Below are 18,280 nucleotides of genomic sequence, written 5' to 3'. Positions count from 1 at the left end.
TGCTCCTGTTTGCTTTCCTTGGGAGATTTACACCTCAAAGAAAAGCTTTTAATCTTCCACAGATCCAAACCAACTGTGGTCCTTGGCCTTATCAACAGTGTTTAGAGAGACATTTTTACAAATTATGAAAATTAGGAAATATATGTGATTTACATGGCTCAATAATACATTAGAATAATGTAATGGAGCTCCAGCAATTTATAAATGTCTCCTCCCTTGGATTTTTAAAATATTACTGATCTGCAACTAATTTGCATTCCAGGAAAAACAAAAAATTGGAATTCCTACAAAATGGTTTCACTTTGCATGGAAGCCATATTAAACTGTGGTGTATGGGTATATGTGTTGCACTTCTGAAGAGCTGATGCTTTAATCTGTAAGCAAATTAAGGCCAGTGTTTTTGTCTTGTTCTCTTTTGAATACATATTGTGTCCTTAAGGAAGTTTTGCATTCAATGGATGGAAAAGGTGCTTTTTCTTAAAACTGCACAAGGTCTCTCCATGTACCCATAGGGTTCAGACAGCTGACTGCAGAAGTAAGACTTAAGCTCACAAGTTGACATAAGTCTGACAGATTCAGGTGCTGAAATATGGGGGCAATAAAAATCAGACAAGGCCTTGTTCTTTGCAGTTGATTGCAAGGAGTGTAAAAAGCTTATGCTGATCTCAGGAGGATCCTCTAAATCCTCAGCAGTCAACATGTGTCTGGAATAAGCTGACAGTTCATTTCTGTGCCGTGCTCCCAAAGTTTCGCTGACTCACTGCCACTGCCAAGCCAGACTTCAAGAGCATGAACTTGGTAAACAATCCAATCACTCCCAGTAAAAAGCATTACAGCTCTTTCTTTTTTCTATTTGCTTTGCATTCTTGCCTGTGCAATCAAAACCTCAGTATCACATACAGCTTTGCCAAACTCCTCAATGATAAACATTTCAAAAATTCTTTTAATGCCATTGTAAAAGAGCTTTAGCTCTTTAAAATCCCAAACTCAATTCAAATACACACTAGAAACAATCCTCCAAAGCAGGAGAGCTTATCTTCTGCAAGAAAGGGGATATTGATCCACACTCAATTTTTTCCTGAGCCTCAGAGAAGCAGAAAAACAGCACTTAGCATGCTATTGCCTCTGCTAGGGCTGTCTGAAAAGCTGCTGTCACATCATCTAAACAAAAATGTCATGGTATTTTTATTTGACAGTAAATTAGTCACAAAATATGTCTATTTTCCTCTTTTCCAAATGTAGGGAAGAAAATAAATTAAAAAAAAAAACAAACAGGAAAGCAAGCAGAGACAGAGTTAACCTCCTGAATGGGAAAGGAGGAAGCTTTCAGATTAAGTCCCACACCTGCAAGTATTTTTTGACATGTGAGACTTACAATAAACAGGGAAAATAGCACCCATTCATGGCTAGGTCTGTATTAATTAGGTAATCTGTACCTTAGAAAAAGGTATCCACTTTCTAGGCTGCAGGCCTTTCCCTGCTGTGATGCTCACCTGACTTTTCCTGGGCATTACAGTCACCTGTGCAGCCCATGAAGAACTGCCAGAGCCAAGAGGTGGCACCTGACAGCTGCAATCTGTGGGAAAGAGAATCTGGCCCCTAAGCTTGGGAACTGGAAAAAATGTGTTGTTAAAACCTCAGCGAAGTATTAGAAGGCAACCTTCAGGTTTGAAATTCTAACATTCCATGACTCTTATTTTCCATGGCAAAGGAAGCTCCATGACACAAGTAGAACAAAAGCCTGAATCCTTTGTCAGAGAGAGCTCCTCTCAGCTGGCTTCACAATGGTCTGAGAATTGAAATAACTATTGATATGAAACATAATAGATATGACACAGCATGACCCTTCCCCTGCACTTGTTTCCTAAGATTCTACATAAATGTAAAATATTACAATCATTTAACCTACACTGCACCCTGCTGTAACCACATCACCAGAGGGAGACAAATAACACTGAACAAGTTTACCTCCTCTGCAACTTTCCATATTTCTTCATCATTCCACTGCCCATAAGGATCCAAATTCATCCGAAAAGTTCCAGAAAATATGAACACTTTCTGCAAGAAAAAAGATGTAGGGACACAGGTAGATATATAATTTGAAACATTGTATAAGGCTTCAGAAATTGTGAAGCATAAAGAGAAAAGAATAACCTTCTGCAATTACCAGATGATGCTAACTGCAGGAAATAAATTTTTTTAAAAATATATTTTTCTAGAAAGAAAGTGATTTTGAAAACACTTATACGTTTAGATTTTGGCAACTATCTTAATGAAATCTTTGTCCAATTTGTCTGAAAACCAGCAAACCCCAGATTTCAGCAGTTTTCAGAATAAAACATTGCCTGTATTGTCATTTTGAAATGAATGTTTTTAAATTATTTGTGATTCTGGACTGCATGAAGCATACTCAAACATACTGAAAAAGATTATCAAACTAAAGTGTGTACTTCCACCATTTTCTTTGGAGAGGAAAAAAAAACTATTGCTTATTAGTAAAAGTTCAGGGACACTATCCCAAGCTGTTTTTCATCAATGAATTTCTTTTTGTAATAAATTGTATCCAAATGCACATCTCAGCATCATTCTGTTGCCTGGCATTTCAGCGTGTGGCAGCCCTGTCTCTAAGGATGCTCCTTCTCTGTCTCACTGTCACTGTCACAGAGCAGCAGCAGCAGAGCCTGCTGTGTCAGAGTTTCCAGGATGGAGCTGCAGCTGGGCTCACTCCCGGCTCTGTCCTGCTCCCACCTTCCCTGCAGGAGATGAGGAGGAGATTTCCTGGCCCTGACAGCAATGCACCTCTCCAAATGAAGTTTACCAGCCCAATCTGCTTTCCCCATCATTTCAGGCAAGCAGATTTAGGCAATCATACCTCAGATACACGTTTTGTAGCCCAAGAAGCAGTGACTCAGACAAAATTAAATATTTGTTCAATCTCTTTTTACATGGGGCAGATTCTGATGGAAATAAGATTCTTCAATGGACACTGAAGCTGTACAACATTTCTTAAGAAACTATTTTTTTTCTATGCTGTGAGGTACTTCTGCTGTTTGTAGAGGGGAGAACTTGCTCCCAAAGAATTAAGTGCCTTGTTGAGAAATATTGCCATTTGCTCCTCTTTCCGTGTACATACACAACAAATACCAAGAGGAAAAATTTGAGACAATTATTTTCTTCTGTCTTTCTAAACAAAGTATTTATTTAGGGGAAATGTGTTGAAATGCCAGTGATTCACAGCCACGTAAGTTCCTGGAGTCTTGGTAGTCAAACACTACCAAAAGCAGTGAAGGACTAGCTGCACCAGCAGAAAATAACTGGGAGAATACACTTAGCAAGTGCTCTCCCAGAGTCTGGCCTGTCTACCACAGCCTCCATCTAACCCAACCTAGGAACTTGGCATCCTTTCATCAAAGTGATTTATATACACATTTACATTAATAATTTAATTATGATTCATTAGAAGTGTAAACATTGCAGAAGAAAATAAATTATATTAATTAATTTGATAGATTAAGATGTGCATGCCATTGCCAACTCATTTGGTGTAAAAGAGAAAGAAATAACTAATTCAAGAAGCCAGAGGAGAAAAGCAGCTGCACTGTGGTGCTGTGCACTCAGTGGGGTGGATTTTACTGCAATGATACCTTCAGCACATGGCAAACAACACACTGACAGAGCTGCAGAGCCACACTCGGCTAAAAATTAATCACTGAAGTACTTTTTGTAGAGACAATGGGGGAAAAGGAGACTCTTTCCCTTTTAATTGTTATTGTTCAAAACAGTGAAAGCCTGGGTGAAGTACAGCACAGCCCTTTTCCCATGCCCTGCACTGGTGAGGTGGCGAGTGGGGTGACATATTTGCATCAGGATTAGGTTCTTCCAAGGAGTGGGTGTGGTGGAAACAACAATGCTGTGGAAACAGTGTCAGACGTGGGTTTGTTCACACTGTGAGCCTCACACATTTAACTAATGGAATACATGTTTTCACTTCTCAGTGGCAAAGAACAGTTAACTGAACAAACCAGTTTTAAAGATAGGGCTGAATAACATTCCTGCTGAAGTGCACCAGGCAGAGCAATGAAGTTACAACTTTCTTCTGAAGCTGCTGCTATTTCTAATAATTGGACTTTCAACAAGCAGGGCACTGAAAGCAAGCTATTTTCAAAAGCAGGGTTGGTTTTTCATCCCCCCAAAGTAAATACTACATTGTCTTGAATTCTGGTATTTCTCCATTTCAACACCTCCTTCCTCCCAGCTCATTAGAAACCCTGTAGGGTTCACTTAAGCAAATACCACATGAATCACCTGGGCAGTTTAGAGTCTACTTGAAGAGAAGCAGAAACAAATCTCTCCACATTCTTAAAAACTAGAAACAAAAGTGAAACAAAAGTGAATATGAAGGACTTACATTGTTCATAAATATGGAAGAAGTAGAAATAAGGAGAGCATTGGAAGGGTGAATGGATGGCTGGGTAGACTGGCAGCAAATATGGAATAATTTCCTTCTCAGTCACTTGTTCAAATCCCCACAGGATGATGGTGGGTGTGATTATACAACAAATAGTTTCTTAGACCTGACATCCACCCAGAAGCAAAACATTTGGAAACATAAATATGATCATGTTTATGTTCTGACCACCCCAAATATTGCAAATCAACCCTTCTGAAGGGCATTATTTCCCATCAGTGGCTACAAGCCTGTGTGTTGGTGTATATGGCAACAAGCTTCCTAAGCAATGTATGTGTTATGAGGAGCATCAAGACCCCAGAGTACCTAAGGAATGCTTACAGAGGAGTTAAGGATCAGCTGACAAGAGGCTGCTAAGGAGTGAAAGTATCCTGGCTGCAAGTAGCTGTTCTTGCAACCTGTGTGCAGGTCCTCAGCAAGACCCATGGACCCTTCTGCCAACATGCTCCAGGGCTGGAGAACAGATGTAACATCAGCTGGAGCCAGGCAGCAGCTCCATGCACAGAGAAGTTATGAGTGGCAACAGCATGACCTCCATGCAGCCTCCTCTGCTGTGTCTGTTACAGCAGCAATATCAACGTGAAATAAAATTGGGGTACTATGGAAATGCTTTAGCACTAGGTGCAAAGTTAGAGGATCTGTTCTCATAACTGTCCTTCAGGGATTTCACATTGATATAAGAATAAGAGCACAGAAACAAAAACCTGAGAGGTTTCTGGGACCAGTTCTGTAACATTCTCCCTCGAAGATGCCAAAGCATCTATCTCCCACAGAGCTTACTGGTAAATATGAGTGCTGTGCTCCTGGCAGCACTGAACCCACGATGTAGAAAACAATCTATATCCTGCCCAAAATGAGCATGAGCACGTGGGGCTGTTAATTAACACCCCCAGCTGCTCTGTGCACAGGTCTGATGCAATGGATGCTCCCCACCATGGTGATGCTGACTCATCCCAAAGCTCTGCAGGAACCCAGGCTCTGCAGGACTCTCTTGGAAGCAGCTTGGGAAGTGGCTGTGCCCAGCACTGCACCAGGCAGGAGTGTGCTGACACATCACAAAGCAGCCAGGACCTCCAAAAGTAAGCAAGTCTGAATGGTATGAGAAATAATGCTAGAGACAGACAGATACAATCAACAGAATGTGATAGCTGCTGAAAAACTGGAACTACAAAGATAAAAGTTGCAAAATTTCACTTCTTCAGTAAAGTAAAGGAGCAAAACAAATTTGATTTTTTGTAAGCTGGCAAATTGTAGAAAACTTGTTCTCCATGTTAAGCTTGATTTTAACTCTATATGGAGTATTTGCATGTCGAAAGCAGTGTGAGATCCACTCACTCCACTAGGAATAATACTCAAGAAAACATGAGAAGTCATCCCTTTCCTTGAAGCTAGCAGCACCTCATGGGTCTCAGGTTTCTCATCACTTGTTTTAACAGGAAATCAACTGCAGGTTTTCTGTTCTCCATTCAAAGAGAAATTTCTGAAGGCATGTTTCTCAATCTGACTCCATTAAATACTTCAGGATGCAATCTGCTTGGGGACCCATGCAAGAAAGCCTTAGTGTGCTGAAACCAAATGCAGCTGGAAGTCCTCACTCTGGAAATGTGGTGGGCAAATACCTGCAGAAGAATTATCAGAAAGGCCTGTCCAGGAAGAAGGGATAATGGGTGCAAAGGCACAGCCTGGTGTCAGTGGAGCAATTGTTTTGTGGGGGAATGACAAACAGCCTGTAGGAGCAGTGCTGGGCAGGCTGTGCTTCAGCAGGCAGCCCTGGGAGAAGCTGCAGTAAGGAACTTCCTTGTGGGTGCTTCAGGAAAATGTTTTATACCATTTAACCCTTCACACCTCTACAGGGCACTGACAGCCAGATTTGAAATACTGAAAGAAACAAGGGCCTTACCTTTGCTTCTGCTCAGTGTGATCTCTGAGCACCCTGCAGGTTGCTCCTGCACAGCCTGCATGGAGCAGACAGCAGTGTCCCAGAACGCTGTGCTATGTGATTGTGCATTAGTGAGGTCACCACAGCAGAAAAGCACTTATTTTCTACTAAATTGGGAAACTTAGGGTTAAGGAAGAGAAGGAGAGTGTTGGAAAGTTTTCAGGAGGAAGCATGCCTCAGGTAGAGCTCCATTCTCCTTTTGCTGGCGCTCTCCTGGATACAGTAATATCCAGGTGTTCCTGTCCGAGAGCCTCCCAGGAAAAAAAAAGGCAACTTTTTTTTTTTCCATTCTAAAGCTGTAGGTGAATGGCAAAGAACAAAAGGCTCCCTTTGTTCTGCTGGGAAAGGCAGGGTGGCACAATGCAATTTCTCTTTCCTGCTGGGAAAGTGCTGCTGAAAACTTCATTTTGTTCTGAATGTGGGAACTTTTGAGGCATAATGTGCAGTTCTTTGCCAAGGCTTTGGGACAAGTGCTGTGAGCTGAAGCATGCAAACAGGCTGGCAACTCTCATGACCTTCCAGAGAATGGAGGGCTGGGATTATTTGGCATTGATCCATGTATCAGGGACTTCTAAATGTGAACTAAATGTATAACTTTAACAATGAACTAACAATGCACCTCACTACCAGAAGGGCAAGTTATACTGCTTATGTAATAAATGTCTCTTGCATTTTGCTGATGGCTGCAGAATGATGTTTCCTATACCATGGTGACTGTATAGTGAATGCTCAGCTATGAGAATTATTCCTCATATTTTCACTGGGACAATGAGACTATTTGTTACCAAGGATTCAGATTTCTTCTCAGTCCATGCATTCCCAAGGACAGCGGGAGATGGAAAACGGAAATTCTGGTGGGGACATCCCAAAGGGCATAAGGCTGAGAGCAAAAGGATGACTATGGGAGAGATAAGGAAATCCCTTCCAATATAGAAATTTATACTTGGCTCTATGGGAAAATTTTCCAGTGCAGACATACCTTACTGGTAAAAGCATCCTTCATCCTATACAGTCATGCTTCAGAAGACAGATGTACAACAAACCTGTCCTCCAAACTAAATACAAGCAGCTGCACATGCAATTCACTGCACAGATGCCTTGATCTGAATAGGGGACATTTTTTCTTACTCACAAGCAATAATCACTCTGCAGGACTGAACCAGCTGTAATAAAGAAATAAAAGTTTAAAGGAAGAGATAGATACGAAAATGCTGAAGAGAGGATAGAAGTGGTGACAAGAGCTCAGTTATCAAATGGCAGCCTGCCAAGCAAGTCTCAGCTCTGCAGGCAGTGTGTGACTGGGAGAGGTCAGGTAAGAAATTAATCTAACCTGTGGACTCAACACCACTCTGTTAGGCTTGGTTTGTTGAGGGTGTAACATGGCAGGAAAGAAAGGGTCTATTCTGACAAGGTCAAAGTGCTAAAAAATTGCTGCCTCTAAGAAATTTCAGAACATGAAATGCACAGAGAAAAGAGACTTGTGCCTGATTTACATGCCTACTCTAAATAAATGGGACTACTATGGAATACTATGTTTGAAAGGGGAGCTATCGCAGCTCAAAACTGATTATCACATAGAAGAATTGAATTCTGAGTCCTCTTGGGGTTTGCTAAATCAAGGCCATTTTTCTTCCAGCATGAACATTTCAGTGTCTTTCAACAGTGACCCAAGCTGTAAAATTTATAGTATTTTTATGTTAAACTGTCTGGCTATCCCAGAGTCTCTCCAGCTATTTTAAAGTGCCTCATGTAGTCACTGCAGTTACAGCTTTATACTACACATACACTCACCAGCTTTCTAAGACAGCAACCACTTTTCTCAGATGGGAGACTATCAGGGGACAAACCAAATCCTCACAGAAACAAGATGGAAACACCTTTACTGTGGGGACAGGATGGGGGGAATAGCATAATTATGGTTTGACTGCTAAGAGTCAAAAGGGGTTACTTGGCCACCTTGGTCGGCCCACTCCTTTGTGGTGTGTCAAGGAGGAGGTCATCCAGGGTGACCCTGGATCAAACCATATTTTTCTTGGGCTAGCAGCCACCCTCCAGGTTGGATAAAGGCAAAACAGGCTGATCTGCAATCTGTCTCCCACTGCTGCCTGGTACCATGAGTGACTTGTTGGTCAGATCACCATCAGGTGTTATTGAATTAGCCTGCCACAGTCACAGCATTTCCAAACTGTTATAGAGGAGATTGTGTATGTTTTGAAACTGAAGAACTATTGGATGTGTAACTGTCAAAGAAGAGATGGTCAATTTCTGTTACTCATGTATCAGTGTTGTTGGTAAGGATAGACCAAAAAAGTACAAAAGAGTTAAAATTCTGCAGTTCATTCCATCAGTTTTCATTCCTACCCTCACAGTGAGCAATCACCTTTTAGTGTTACTGTATGCAGACAATAATGTTCATTTTCAGACAGATAATCCCTGGCTATAACTGATACAAGACACTGTCCAGTGGTGGCAGCATTGACAAGAGCCTCAGAAGCCCTAAGTTTACATGTTTGCTATCAGTCTACCAGGAAAAACACACAGTGTTCAGTGTCCACATGTTAACCACAACACGTGATGTAGAGTGTCATAAAACAGTAGCTGAGAACTGATTATATTATTTTCTTCAGATGACACTGAATCAAAATCCTGAATCAAAATGCAAACTGCCTCAGAGAGGCAGGGATAATCAGGCTAGAAACACTTTTTGAGCATGCTGTACCTACCCATTTCTAGAAGAGCTCTTGTGGGAGTGGCAGAGAAAACCTTAAAATGCAAAGTTTGCTGTGCATCATTGCATCTTTCCATCCATGCTACTCTCTTTTTCACAAAATCTGTGTTTTGTTTGTTTCTCAGCATACAATAACAAACATCTTGAAAGCAACTATGTATGTATGGATACAGAACCAATGAAAATGAAGGCACAAAAATATTCAATAATCTCAATACCTGAGGAATCACTCCAAATGCTTTTCTCCATTGCTGCACGCTGACAGTGTTCCAGGAGACCCCATCAATCTGGATATCCCCTTCTGTATCCAGCAGTCTTAAAAATGCAAAAAGTAAAGTGCTTTTTCCTGAACCTGTTCTTCCTAAAAGGCCCACCTGCAATGCAAATCATACAAACAAACATTTAATACTCTTCACATATTAATCACAAACTAAGGCAAAAGCCTTAGAGTTCTCAACAGTGAGAAACAGTTCAGATGGATCTCAGTGGAATAGCAAATGCCATTCATGTGAATGATAACAGCCTACAGCAAGGGCTGAATCAAACACTGGACACACTTTTCTTTGTGTTGTTGTAATAACTAGATGAAAAATCTGATAGCCTACCCTCAGCTGAAGGACAGAAATTTGTTTGTCTATTATTTTGCACTGATTAGCCCAGTTGGTGCTGATTTGTGCCTATTCCCCTCACTTTGCTATAAAGCCCTCATAAGCAAAATCACATCCAGAAAGCAAATACTAAGGAGGGAGTGCATTTGGATCACCCTAGCAAGCTACTCTGTTTTCATATCATTGAAAATAAACCAACAAACTCCAAGATGCTGCCTTTTCCAGCACCTGGGTTTGCATGGCTAACGATGTCCTATCTGAGTGTGAACTGCTTTTGTAGCATGTCCATACTGAAAAACTGGCTGAAGGCTTGCAGTGAATGGAGCTACATCTGGCTGGTGTTGGTCACTAGCAGGATTGCTCAGGGCTCACTCCTAGGGACAGTTCTCTTCCACATACTCATCAATGAGCTGCATACAGGAGTCAAATGCACCATTAGCAAAGCTGCTGATGATGCTAAACTGGAAAATGCTGTTGACTCCCTTGAAGACACAAGGCCTTGCAGAGAAATCCAGATAGTTTGGGACACTGGGTAGTTTAGTTGCAATTTAACAAGTCCAAGTGTCAGATTCTGCAGCTGGGATGGAGCAGTGCCAGGCACAAGTATAAACTGGGGGAGGAGTGTCTGGAGAGCAGCCCTGCAGAGAGGGATCTGGGGGTGCTGGCTGCAGCAGGATCAATGTCTGCCAGCTGTGTGTGCCCAGGCAGCCAAGAGGGAAAGCCCATCCTGGGCTGATCAAACACAGCTGGGCAAAAGGGGTGATGGTCCCACTCTATTCAGCTCTGCAGCAGCCTCACTGGGAGGGCTGGGGGCAGCTCTGGGCTCCACAGTTTAAGGAGGATGTGAAGGTGAGTGAATGCATCCACAGGAGGACAACAAAGCTGGTGAAAGGGCTATTCTGTGATGAGTGGACAGGAACTTAGGCTTGTCTAGTTTGGAGAGGAGGCTGAGGGTCAACTGATCTCTTATCCCTGTGATCCAGTGAGAGGACATGAAGAAATGGTTTAAAGCTGCACAAGGGAAGTTCAGACTGGACTTTAGGAAGCATTTCTTTACTAAGATGGTGGTCAAACACTGGAACAGGCTTCCTAGAGAAGTGACTGATGCCTCAAGTCTTTAAGAGGCCCTGGATAATGTGCTTTAACTTCTGGACAGCCATTAAGTGGTAAGGCAATGGGACTAGATGATCATTCCAATTTGTTTCAGCCCTCAGCAGAGGATAACTCCTCTGTTTCCTTCTTGGTGTACTACCTATGCAGTAGAGACAAATTCTTTCCAGTTTAAGGAACATCTGAGTCTAGGGCTCATCACCAAACTTGAATTGCAGCCGTTGAGTCCTTGATTTTTGTTTTTACTGCTCTACCCCCTTTCTCTACACTACAAACGTGTCTTTCATTTATCCTACTTCACTGCTTCAAGGGATTTTCCAGGAAGCAGATCCATGAGCCTGCAGCAGCACCTGTATCTCCATGTTCCAGGAACCACAGGTTTCTCTCTTTCAAAGGAAGAGTGGGTTCAGGTGGTGCTACAGGAAGTCAGAACTATGGGTGCAAAATTTTGGTGCCCTCAAACTTAGTAGATGAAGCATTCAGTTCATGTAAACCAAAACAAATCTACCAAACCTCTCAGAGACTGCTGCTATCCAAATTTGGAGTGAATATGTGCCTCATGTCAAGGCCAGGGAGCTGTCACTGAATCTGCTTTCTCATATACGTGGGACAATTAAAATCTCCTTCTGCATGGCTTCAGCTCAGGAAATTACAAGCCTTTTTTCTCATTCCACCAAGGATGGGCCTTTAGCATGAACTTGAAGCAAAGTGTTAAACTTCTACCTGAGTGTTGTCCTGAAACTGAAGCCCTTGCTTATACACAACCCCAAACACGTGTGAGGATTAATGAGAGGTTTGTCAATGCTGTAAAGAGCAGAGCTGTTTACAGTCTGTAGTACCATAATTCAGGTGGCACAGAGCCCTGATGGAATGTGAGATGGCACCTCCACCCTGCAGCCACCAGAGCCAGCAGTGCATTACCCTTGGCACAGCAGCCAGTATTCTTCTGTGCCCTGCCCCATCGGGTCAGGCTGTCCCCAGTACCAGCCTCCACCAGCAAGCTTCCATCTCCACAGCAGCAGGATTTCAGGCACAGGGATACAGCTTGGAAAACTGTTGCATATGTATTTTATACAAAGTAATTTCTGTTCTTCAGTTAGTTTAGAAGATATTTTGTTTTGCAACAATTTCATTTAGAAAACCTTACTGGACTCAAAATCCTAGTTGGTCATTGAATAGTTTTATTATAATTCTATACTAAAGCTTAATAGAAGTCAGAAAAAAACACAACAAAATAGTGTCTTACCCTCTGCCCTGAACTTATTGAAAAAGAAATGTTTTCTAGTATAGCAGCTCCTCCTTCTCCGTATTTGGCTGTAAGGTCTTTCACAGTCATTTGGCCCCCAGATGGCCAATTCTTCTCTTCCTTCACATGCCTGTTTGCAATTACAAGGGCATCTGAAAACTGATTATTCTTCTGTGGCTTAATGCTCTTTGTCTCTTCTGTTGGCATGTCAATGAATTTAAATATTCGTCCCACAGACCGCATCTACAAATCAAAACAAACAGTAATTGTAGTTCGTACAAAACTATTATAACAAACAAAATAGAATTGTTCCTAATTCCTAGCCAGAACAGTGAGTCTTTTTCCTGTGTAAGCTGCTGCCATGAGTAACCCAAAACTTTATTGCATTCCATACCTCTCTGTACCCAAAAACTCTTAATGTCTCTCAGTCCTAGTGCAGCTGGAACTGGAGTTAGGGGGCAGCTGCGAGGTGTCGCTCCCTAGGAAAGGTCAGGGCACCTGGCCTGAGTCCCTCGTGCTCCCAGCAGTGTTTCTGAAGGCAGAGGCCCCACTTCTGGTGGGCTTCCAGCTGTAGCAACTCAGAAGAACTGCATTTTGCAATTATAAACTGATTGGAAGCTGATTTTGCAGATGCTATTGCCCCAGCAGAGCAGAGTCCCCTGAACCAACCCCCCACAGCCTGGAGCACACCAGCCCCAGATTTTCACTGAAATCTCCTTATTCATTCCTTATTGGTGGAAAGAGATTGGTTGAAACTAAGGGGAGGTAACTCATTTTAAAGTGTCCAGTTTTTAAATCGAGACACCTACACTATGATATAATCTCCAAAGGCAGGCTACTGCTCATCTAGAGCTCTAGATTCCATTACACTTGTACTACTGACATTGGTCCAACATGTGATTCCTCTTGCTTCCTTATTAAATGGACATAGTACCTCTTTCTCCTTTAAAAATTGTATTTTAGAAAGTGATTACTTTTATCCAGGAAAACAAAGTATAAAAACATATATAAATATGTTAAAGTATATATAAATATTATATTATATTATATTATATTATATTATATTATATTATATTATATTATATTATATTATATTATATTATATTATATTATATTATATTATATTATATTATATTATATTATATTATATTATATTATATTATATTATATTATATTATAATTATAATTATGAATATATATAAATATATAATATATATGTTAAAATATGTAAAAACAACTTGGGTCACTTAAACACTCTCCTTCAGGAAGGTATGGGGTTGCCCAAAACCTGAAGTTCTTTGAATTATGACTGATCTACAAAGATCAGCAGACTGCATGGGATTTGAAAAATGCAAAGCAATAGCATTAAGTAAAAAAGGAATTATCATTAATTGATCATTAATAATTTGAGTAATTATGAGAAATTATTGTTTTAAAAAATAGTAGGAAGTTCCATGATAATGCATTTTGTATCAGTAATTACATATATTAGGCAAAATAATAAAGTCTTGTAGTTTGTAAGTTTCAGGCAGAAGTTGCTAGTCTGCTGTCTTGGCACATTTTCAAAGGACCATGGGACTAGAAATGATCCTCGATCTTATTTTTATTAAATGGGTCAAGAGTCAATAAATAATTAATCTCCACTACAACTTCACTGCTCAGGTGGTCAGAAAACTTATTTTTTACTTTATGGACAACTTTGCTTAAATTCTAAAATGCTCCTTTTACTATCTGCTTTCCCCATTCATTTATGGAGGGACACCTTAGATCCAATCCCCCTTTGTTCTCTAAGACTGAAGAAAATCCAGGTTTAAACCTCTTTCTTAATATAGGTTCTTTTCCAAACTCCCTAGTTCAAAATTCTTTCTAACCAGAATGTACACAGCATTTTGGATGATATTTTACCAGGACATTGTACAAGTGGATTGTTATTTCCCTATCTCTATGAGGAATATCTGCATTAACACATCCTAGCATCACACACTGTTTTCTGCACAGTCACATCTCATAGTCAGCCTGTGCCTGAGGGGTGGTTAGCCAAGCTTTCCTCCATTTTAGCCATTTCTAACCAAGATCCTCACTTACAACTGAGGTTATTCTTAGCAGTCCCTAAATCCAAGCCTTTGTTACTATAATCTATTTACTATCTGCCATTTGATGTCTCCTAATACATTTAAATTCCCAGGATCCTTTATGCCAACACTGCTTTTCAGCTCTGTGCCATTGGTGGAGTTCTTCAACACACCTCTTTACTTTGTTGAGAGCATTTAAATAAGATTAAAATTAGCTCAGTCAGCAATCTAATCTTTGTTAAGTAGCCTCCCTACAGGTTAATACTTACAGCTTAATGCCACTTCCTTTCTAACTCATTAACAAGTTTACAGTTCTTGTAATAAACCTGATAACTTTTATTTATATAATTCCTGAAACAGAGTCAGTCAATGCTTTCCTGAAGGCAAATAAGATCTATTACATTACTTTTGTCTGGAAAATAAATAATCAGACACAGTTATGAGGGCAATGTGATACAACCCTAATGTTAGCAAACCTGACTCCAATCTATAAGCATCACATTTTTAATTAATTCTTCAAAATAGTTTCTAAAGACTGCTGCTACCACACTAACAAACTGATGGTGGTAGCAATGACTTCTCATTTCTCCTTCCCAACAAAAAAATAGACAGTTTTTATTTTATCACATGCCACCACCACTGCCAGCTTGTTTTATTTATCTGAAGTTGCTTTTATAAGATTTCCAGCTTCTTGGCCAGTTCCTCCTGAGCACTTGGATATGAGGTCTGCTCTGCCTGGTATGGATGGCATTGTTCCAGTGTGGTTTCAAGTGTTTGAGTGAAATGTCCTGCTGCAGCAACAAATCACCCCTAGCTGAAGATTCTGATTTTAGATGGACTGACTCACAGGTGCTCACAGGTGTCTCTCCACAAGCTGGACAATTTAGGGAGACCAGGATTCTAGCTGTTTTGCATATAAATCCCACCTCGGATACTATAAATCCCATTTCTACTTTCTGCTCCACTTTTAAGTTCACAGATTAAACAATGCCTTTTTAGTGAAAAGTAAGATCAAGTGTTTATCCAGCCTTTGAGCCATTGCAAGCTCTGATTTTCACAGAATCACTAGGTTGGAAGAGACTTTCAAGATCAAGCCCATCCCATGCCCTAACACCTCACCTAAACCATGGCAGTGAGTGCCACATCCAGTCTTGTTTTAAACACATCCAGGGATGATGACTGCACCCCCTTTGTCAAGTTTCTCTTCTCTATCTGCTTCTTGACCTCCAATGCACAGCTGGTCTAGGTTAACATTAAAATCCATTCTGTAGAGGCTGCAATTCCTAATGTACTGTCAGAGAATGTTGTACATGCCGGCAGTTCCTAGAAGCTTCAAAATGTCCTGTTTTTCTCCTGTTCAGGATCAAGTTTTAGCTTCTTACTTGAAGAAGATGCAACTTCCTTTTACATTCAGATACCTAAGTGCCCCAGTCCAACTAATTAATTAATTAGATTCCTTGTTTTACAAAACTTGTTCCTATAAACAACATATATTCTCTAATCTGTATTCTTCGAAATATATTTCTGTTTTATGGTATAGTGGGAAATCCTTTGTACATCTTTAACTGCTTTTATATTCTTTTCTGAAAATTGCTTGGATGTATTAGTACAATTCCTTTTTGCTGTTCAATCCCAATTAAAATACTGTTAGGTAGATTTTCTGTGTGGTAGCAAAGGTAAGGAAGGGATCATATCTTATAGCTCAGCATCTTGAAACACAATTGTGACAGAAGTTCTAAAAAGCATGCTAACACACAAACCTATCAATTCTTATTTCCATCTCAGCCCCTGTGCAAGATGAAAAAGCATGGTTATCATCATGTCCATGTATATTTGCCAGTTCTTTTCGGTGATGCAAAGAGGAAGACCTCAGATCAAGCTGATAATTTTCTCCCTGACTGTCATTACTAAATCCCACAATGAGCACCATGTAGTTATTTTAATTGCTGTTTGATGGTACCTTTGCTTTCAGAAATCTTAGCTTTATAGAAATGTATTCATTATAGAAATGAAGGTCTTGGCTTCATCAAGAGCTGTGAATGTTTGTACAGGCAAAGGTTGCCCATAACTGCCCAAGAGGCCATACCACTGCACACTGTCTAATGTTGCTGTGCAGCCAGCTGCATGAAGAGCCTTCCTATACAAAATAAAATTCCATCCCAGTGTCCTAGCTCCCCTGACAGACTTACCAGTTATGTATGCAGATATTTTAGACAGTTTAATAATTTTAAAATCAATTCTGAATTCCTTGTTCTATAGCTCATACTATGATTTAAATCTGGGCAGATTGTAGCACGTCAGGAACATTTTATAAAAATATCCATTCTTCCTTTCACGTGAAGAAATGTTCTGTCATTCATGACAGGTATAGGATAGGTGACATCAAGTTTCTTATCCATTATTCCCTTCAGCACTGTGCCAGCTATATTCATTTTCTTTAACTAGCTTTTGAATAAGGGAGTATATTTACTATTTTCATCCCTAAGTCTATAGCATAGTACACTATTTTTAGCCTTGCCTAATTGTATTTTGCTGAGATTTTAATAGCACTGCAAATTCTTTCATTTATTTTCTCATTAATATCACTTAAACTCTTCGTAACTTTGAGGGAGAATTCATAACATAATTATATAATACTTATTTCCAGAAGGTGGAAGAAGTAGTTCTTTTACAAGTAAGATAATAGTTAATTTAATCAGGCTCTGTGTTATTTCTACTAAAAAGAGAGCAGTCACTCTCTTCAGACCAGACACACACAGTGTTCAATGGCTGTGTTGCCAGACATCACCTCCCCACAAACACACTGCTTGGAAAGTGCACTGTGTGCTGGGAGGGCCTGTGGGAGATTGGTCCAGTGGTTCATGTTATAAAAAATCCCATGCATTAAATCACTGTCAAAACTGGCTCTGTAGGCAGAACATATGGTTTTACAAACGTTCCACATCATCTGCTGTTACATATTGGGTGCACTTATAGGGTGTATTCTTGTCTTCCGAACTGCAAAAATATTAAGTACTTAGTTCATTTAAAACTTTTACTGAATTTCTTCTCTTTTTCCCACTATTGTGTAGGCAGGCAGGAAAGAGAATGTTCTAAAGATTTTTTTCTTCATTATGTTCCTTCCAGAAGACCAACACATCTCTTTGAGAACTGGAATTCTGATGCAGATTTTACAGTCAAGTATTTACTCTATTTAAATTTAAACTTTGGAAATTAAAAGTGTTCGCAGCAACAGTGGTAAAAACCATATTAAGATCATGTCCTAAATCAAATAAATAAAAGAATGAATGAATAAATAAAAAAATAAATAGTCAATTTAACAGGTTAAAGGAGAACTCATATTGGAATATAAAAGCATTAAAAATCATCTGTAAAAGCACCATTCTTTTTCACAGCTGCACTTTTAAATTTGGTCCTTTTCTCTACCCTGTATTACTTTAATTCTTGAGCATCCCTGATGTACAGGGTGGGGCAATGAGACGCTTGGCAAGTCGGGTTTTAATATCTCTTTGGGGGATTCTTTTTATATCTCCTTATATAAGTAATCTTGGCAACAGTAAAAGCACAGCATTTTCTCTTTCCTGGATAAAAGGAACTGTCCTTCACAGTTAAAGCACTGCTACTGCAGGATATACATCAGTGAAAGAAGGGGTTAGAAAGCATTAAAATAGTCCATGGGGACAAGCTAATGCTTATCTGTGAAAACAGCACTTACTGAAAAAAATATTTTCTATTTCCTTATGAAGGAAAAAAAAAATTCAAAACACTGCAAGACTGCCTAGAAGGGTAAGGAAAGACTGGAAAATTAGCAGAAATTATCAAAGTGAAACAATAAATCTAACCTAATTTGTGGTTTTAAATGAAACAATGGATAGCTGTCAGAGTGACCACGTATGTTTGGAAGGGGGGTTTGGGGGGCTTGAGGGGGGAGGTATTTTTAAGTAAAGGCAGAGTAGACAAAGGGCTGTAGAGAATAAAATGCCAAAACCATTAAAACATTATGGGGAATTAAGAGACAATAGAGATGTTTAATTTAAAGCCAAACCTGTTCAACAAAAATTGCTTCAAAGACAATGTCTGTGTATGTAGAAATTAAAACCAACCTAAGA

The 18,280-nt window shown here is 40.0% G+C and overlaps 1 protein-coding gene across 1 annotated transcript in view; it reads right to left on the bottom strand.

Moving 5' to 3' along the window:
• The window catches only part of CFTR (CF transmembrane conductance regulator), an 86,284-nt gene that overhangs the window by 3,878 nt on the left and 64,126 nt on the right, over positions 1 to 18,280 (bottom strand). The window contains exons 22-24 of the mRNA XM_079304917.1: positions 12,100 to 12,342; positions 9,354 to 9,509; positions 1,969 to 2,058 (exon numbers count right to left, since the gene is read on the bottom strand). Coding sequence (XP_079161043.1) covers positions 1,969 to 2,058; positions 9,354 to 9,509; positions 12,100 to 12,342 — 489 coding nt within the window. The remainder of the gene's footprint in view (positions 1 to 1,968; positions 2,059 to 9,353; positions 9,510 to 12,099; positions 12,343 to 18,280) is intronic.

The sequence above is a fragment of the Erithacus rubecula genome (assembly GCF_903797595.1).
Source record: "Erithacus rubecula genome assembly, chromosome: 4".
Lineage (NCBI taxonomy): Eukaryota > Metazoa > Chordata > Aves > Passeriformes > Muscicapidae > Erithacus > Erithacus rubecula.
Note: the sequence above shows the minus strand (reverse complement) of the source record. Positions and strands in the feature narration are given on the sequence as shown.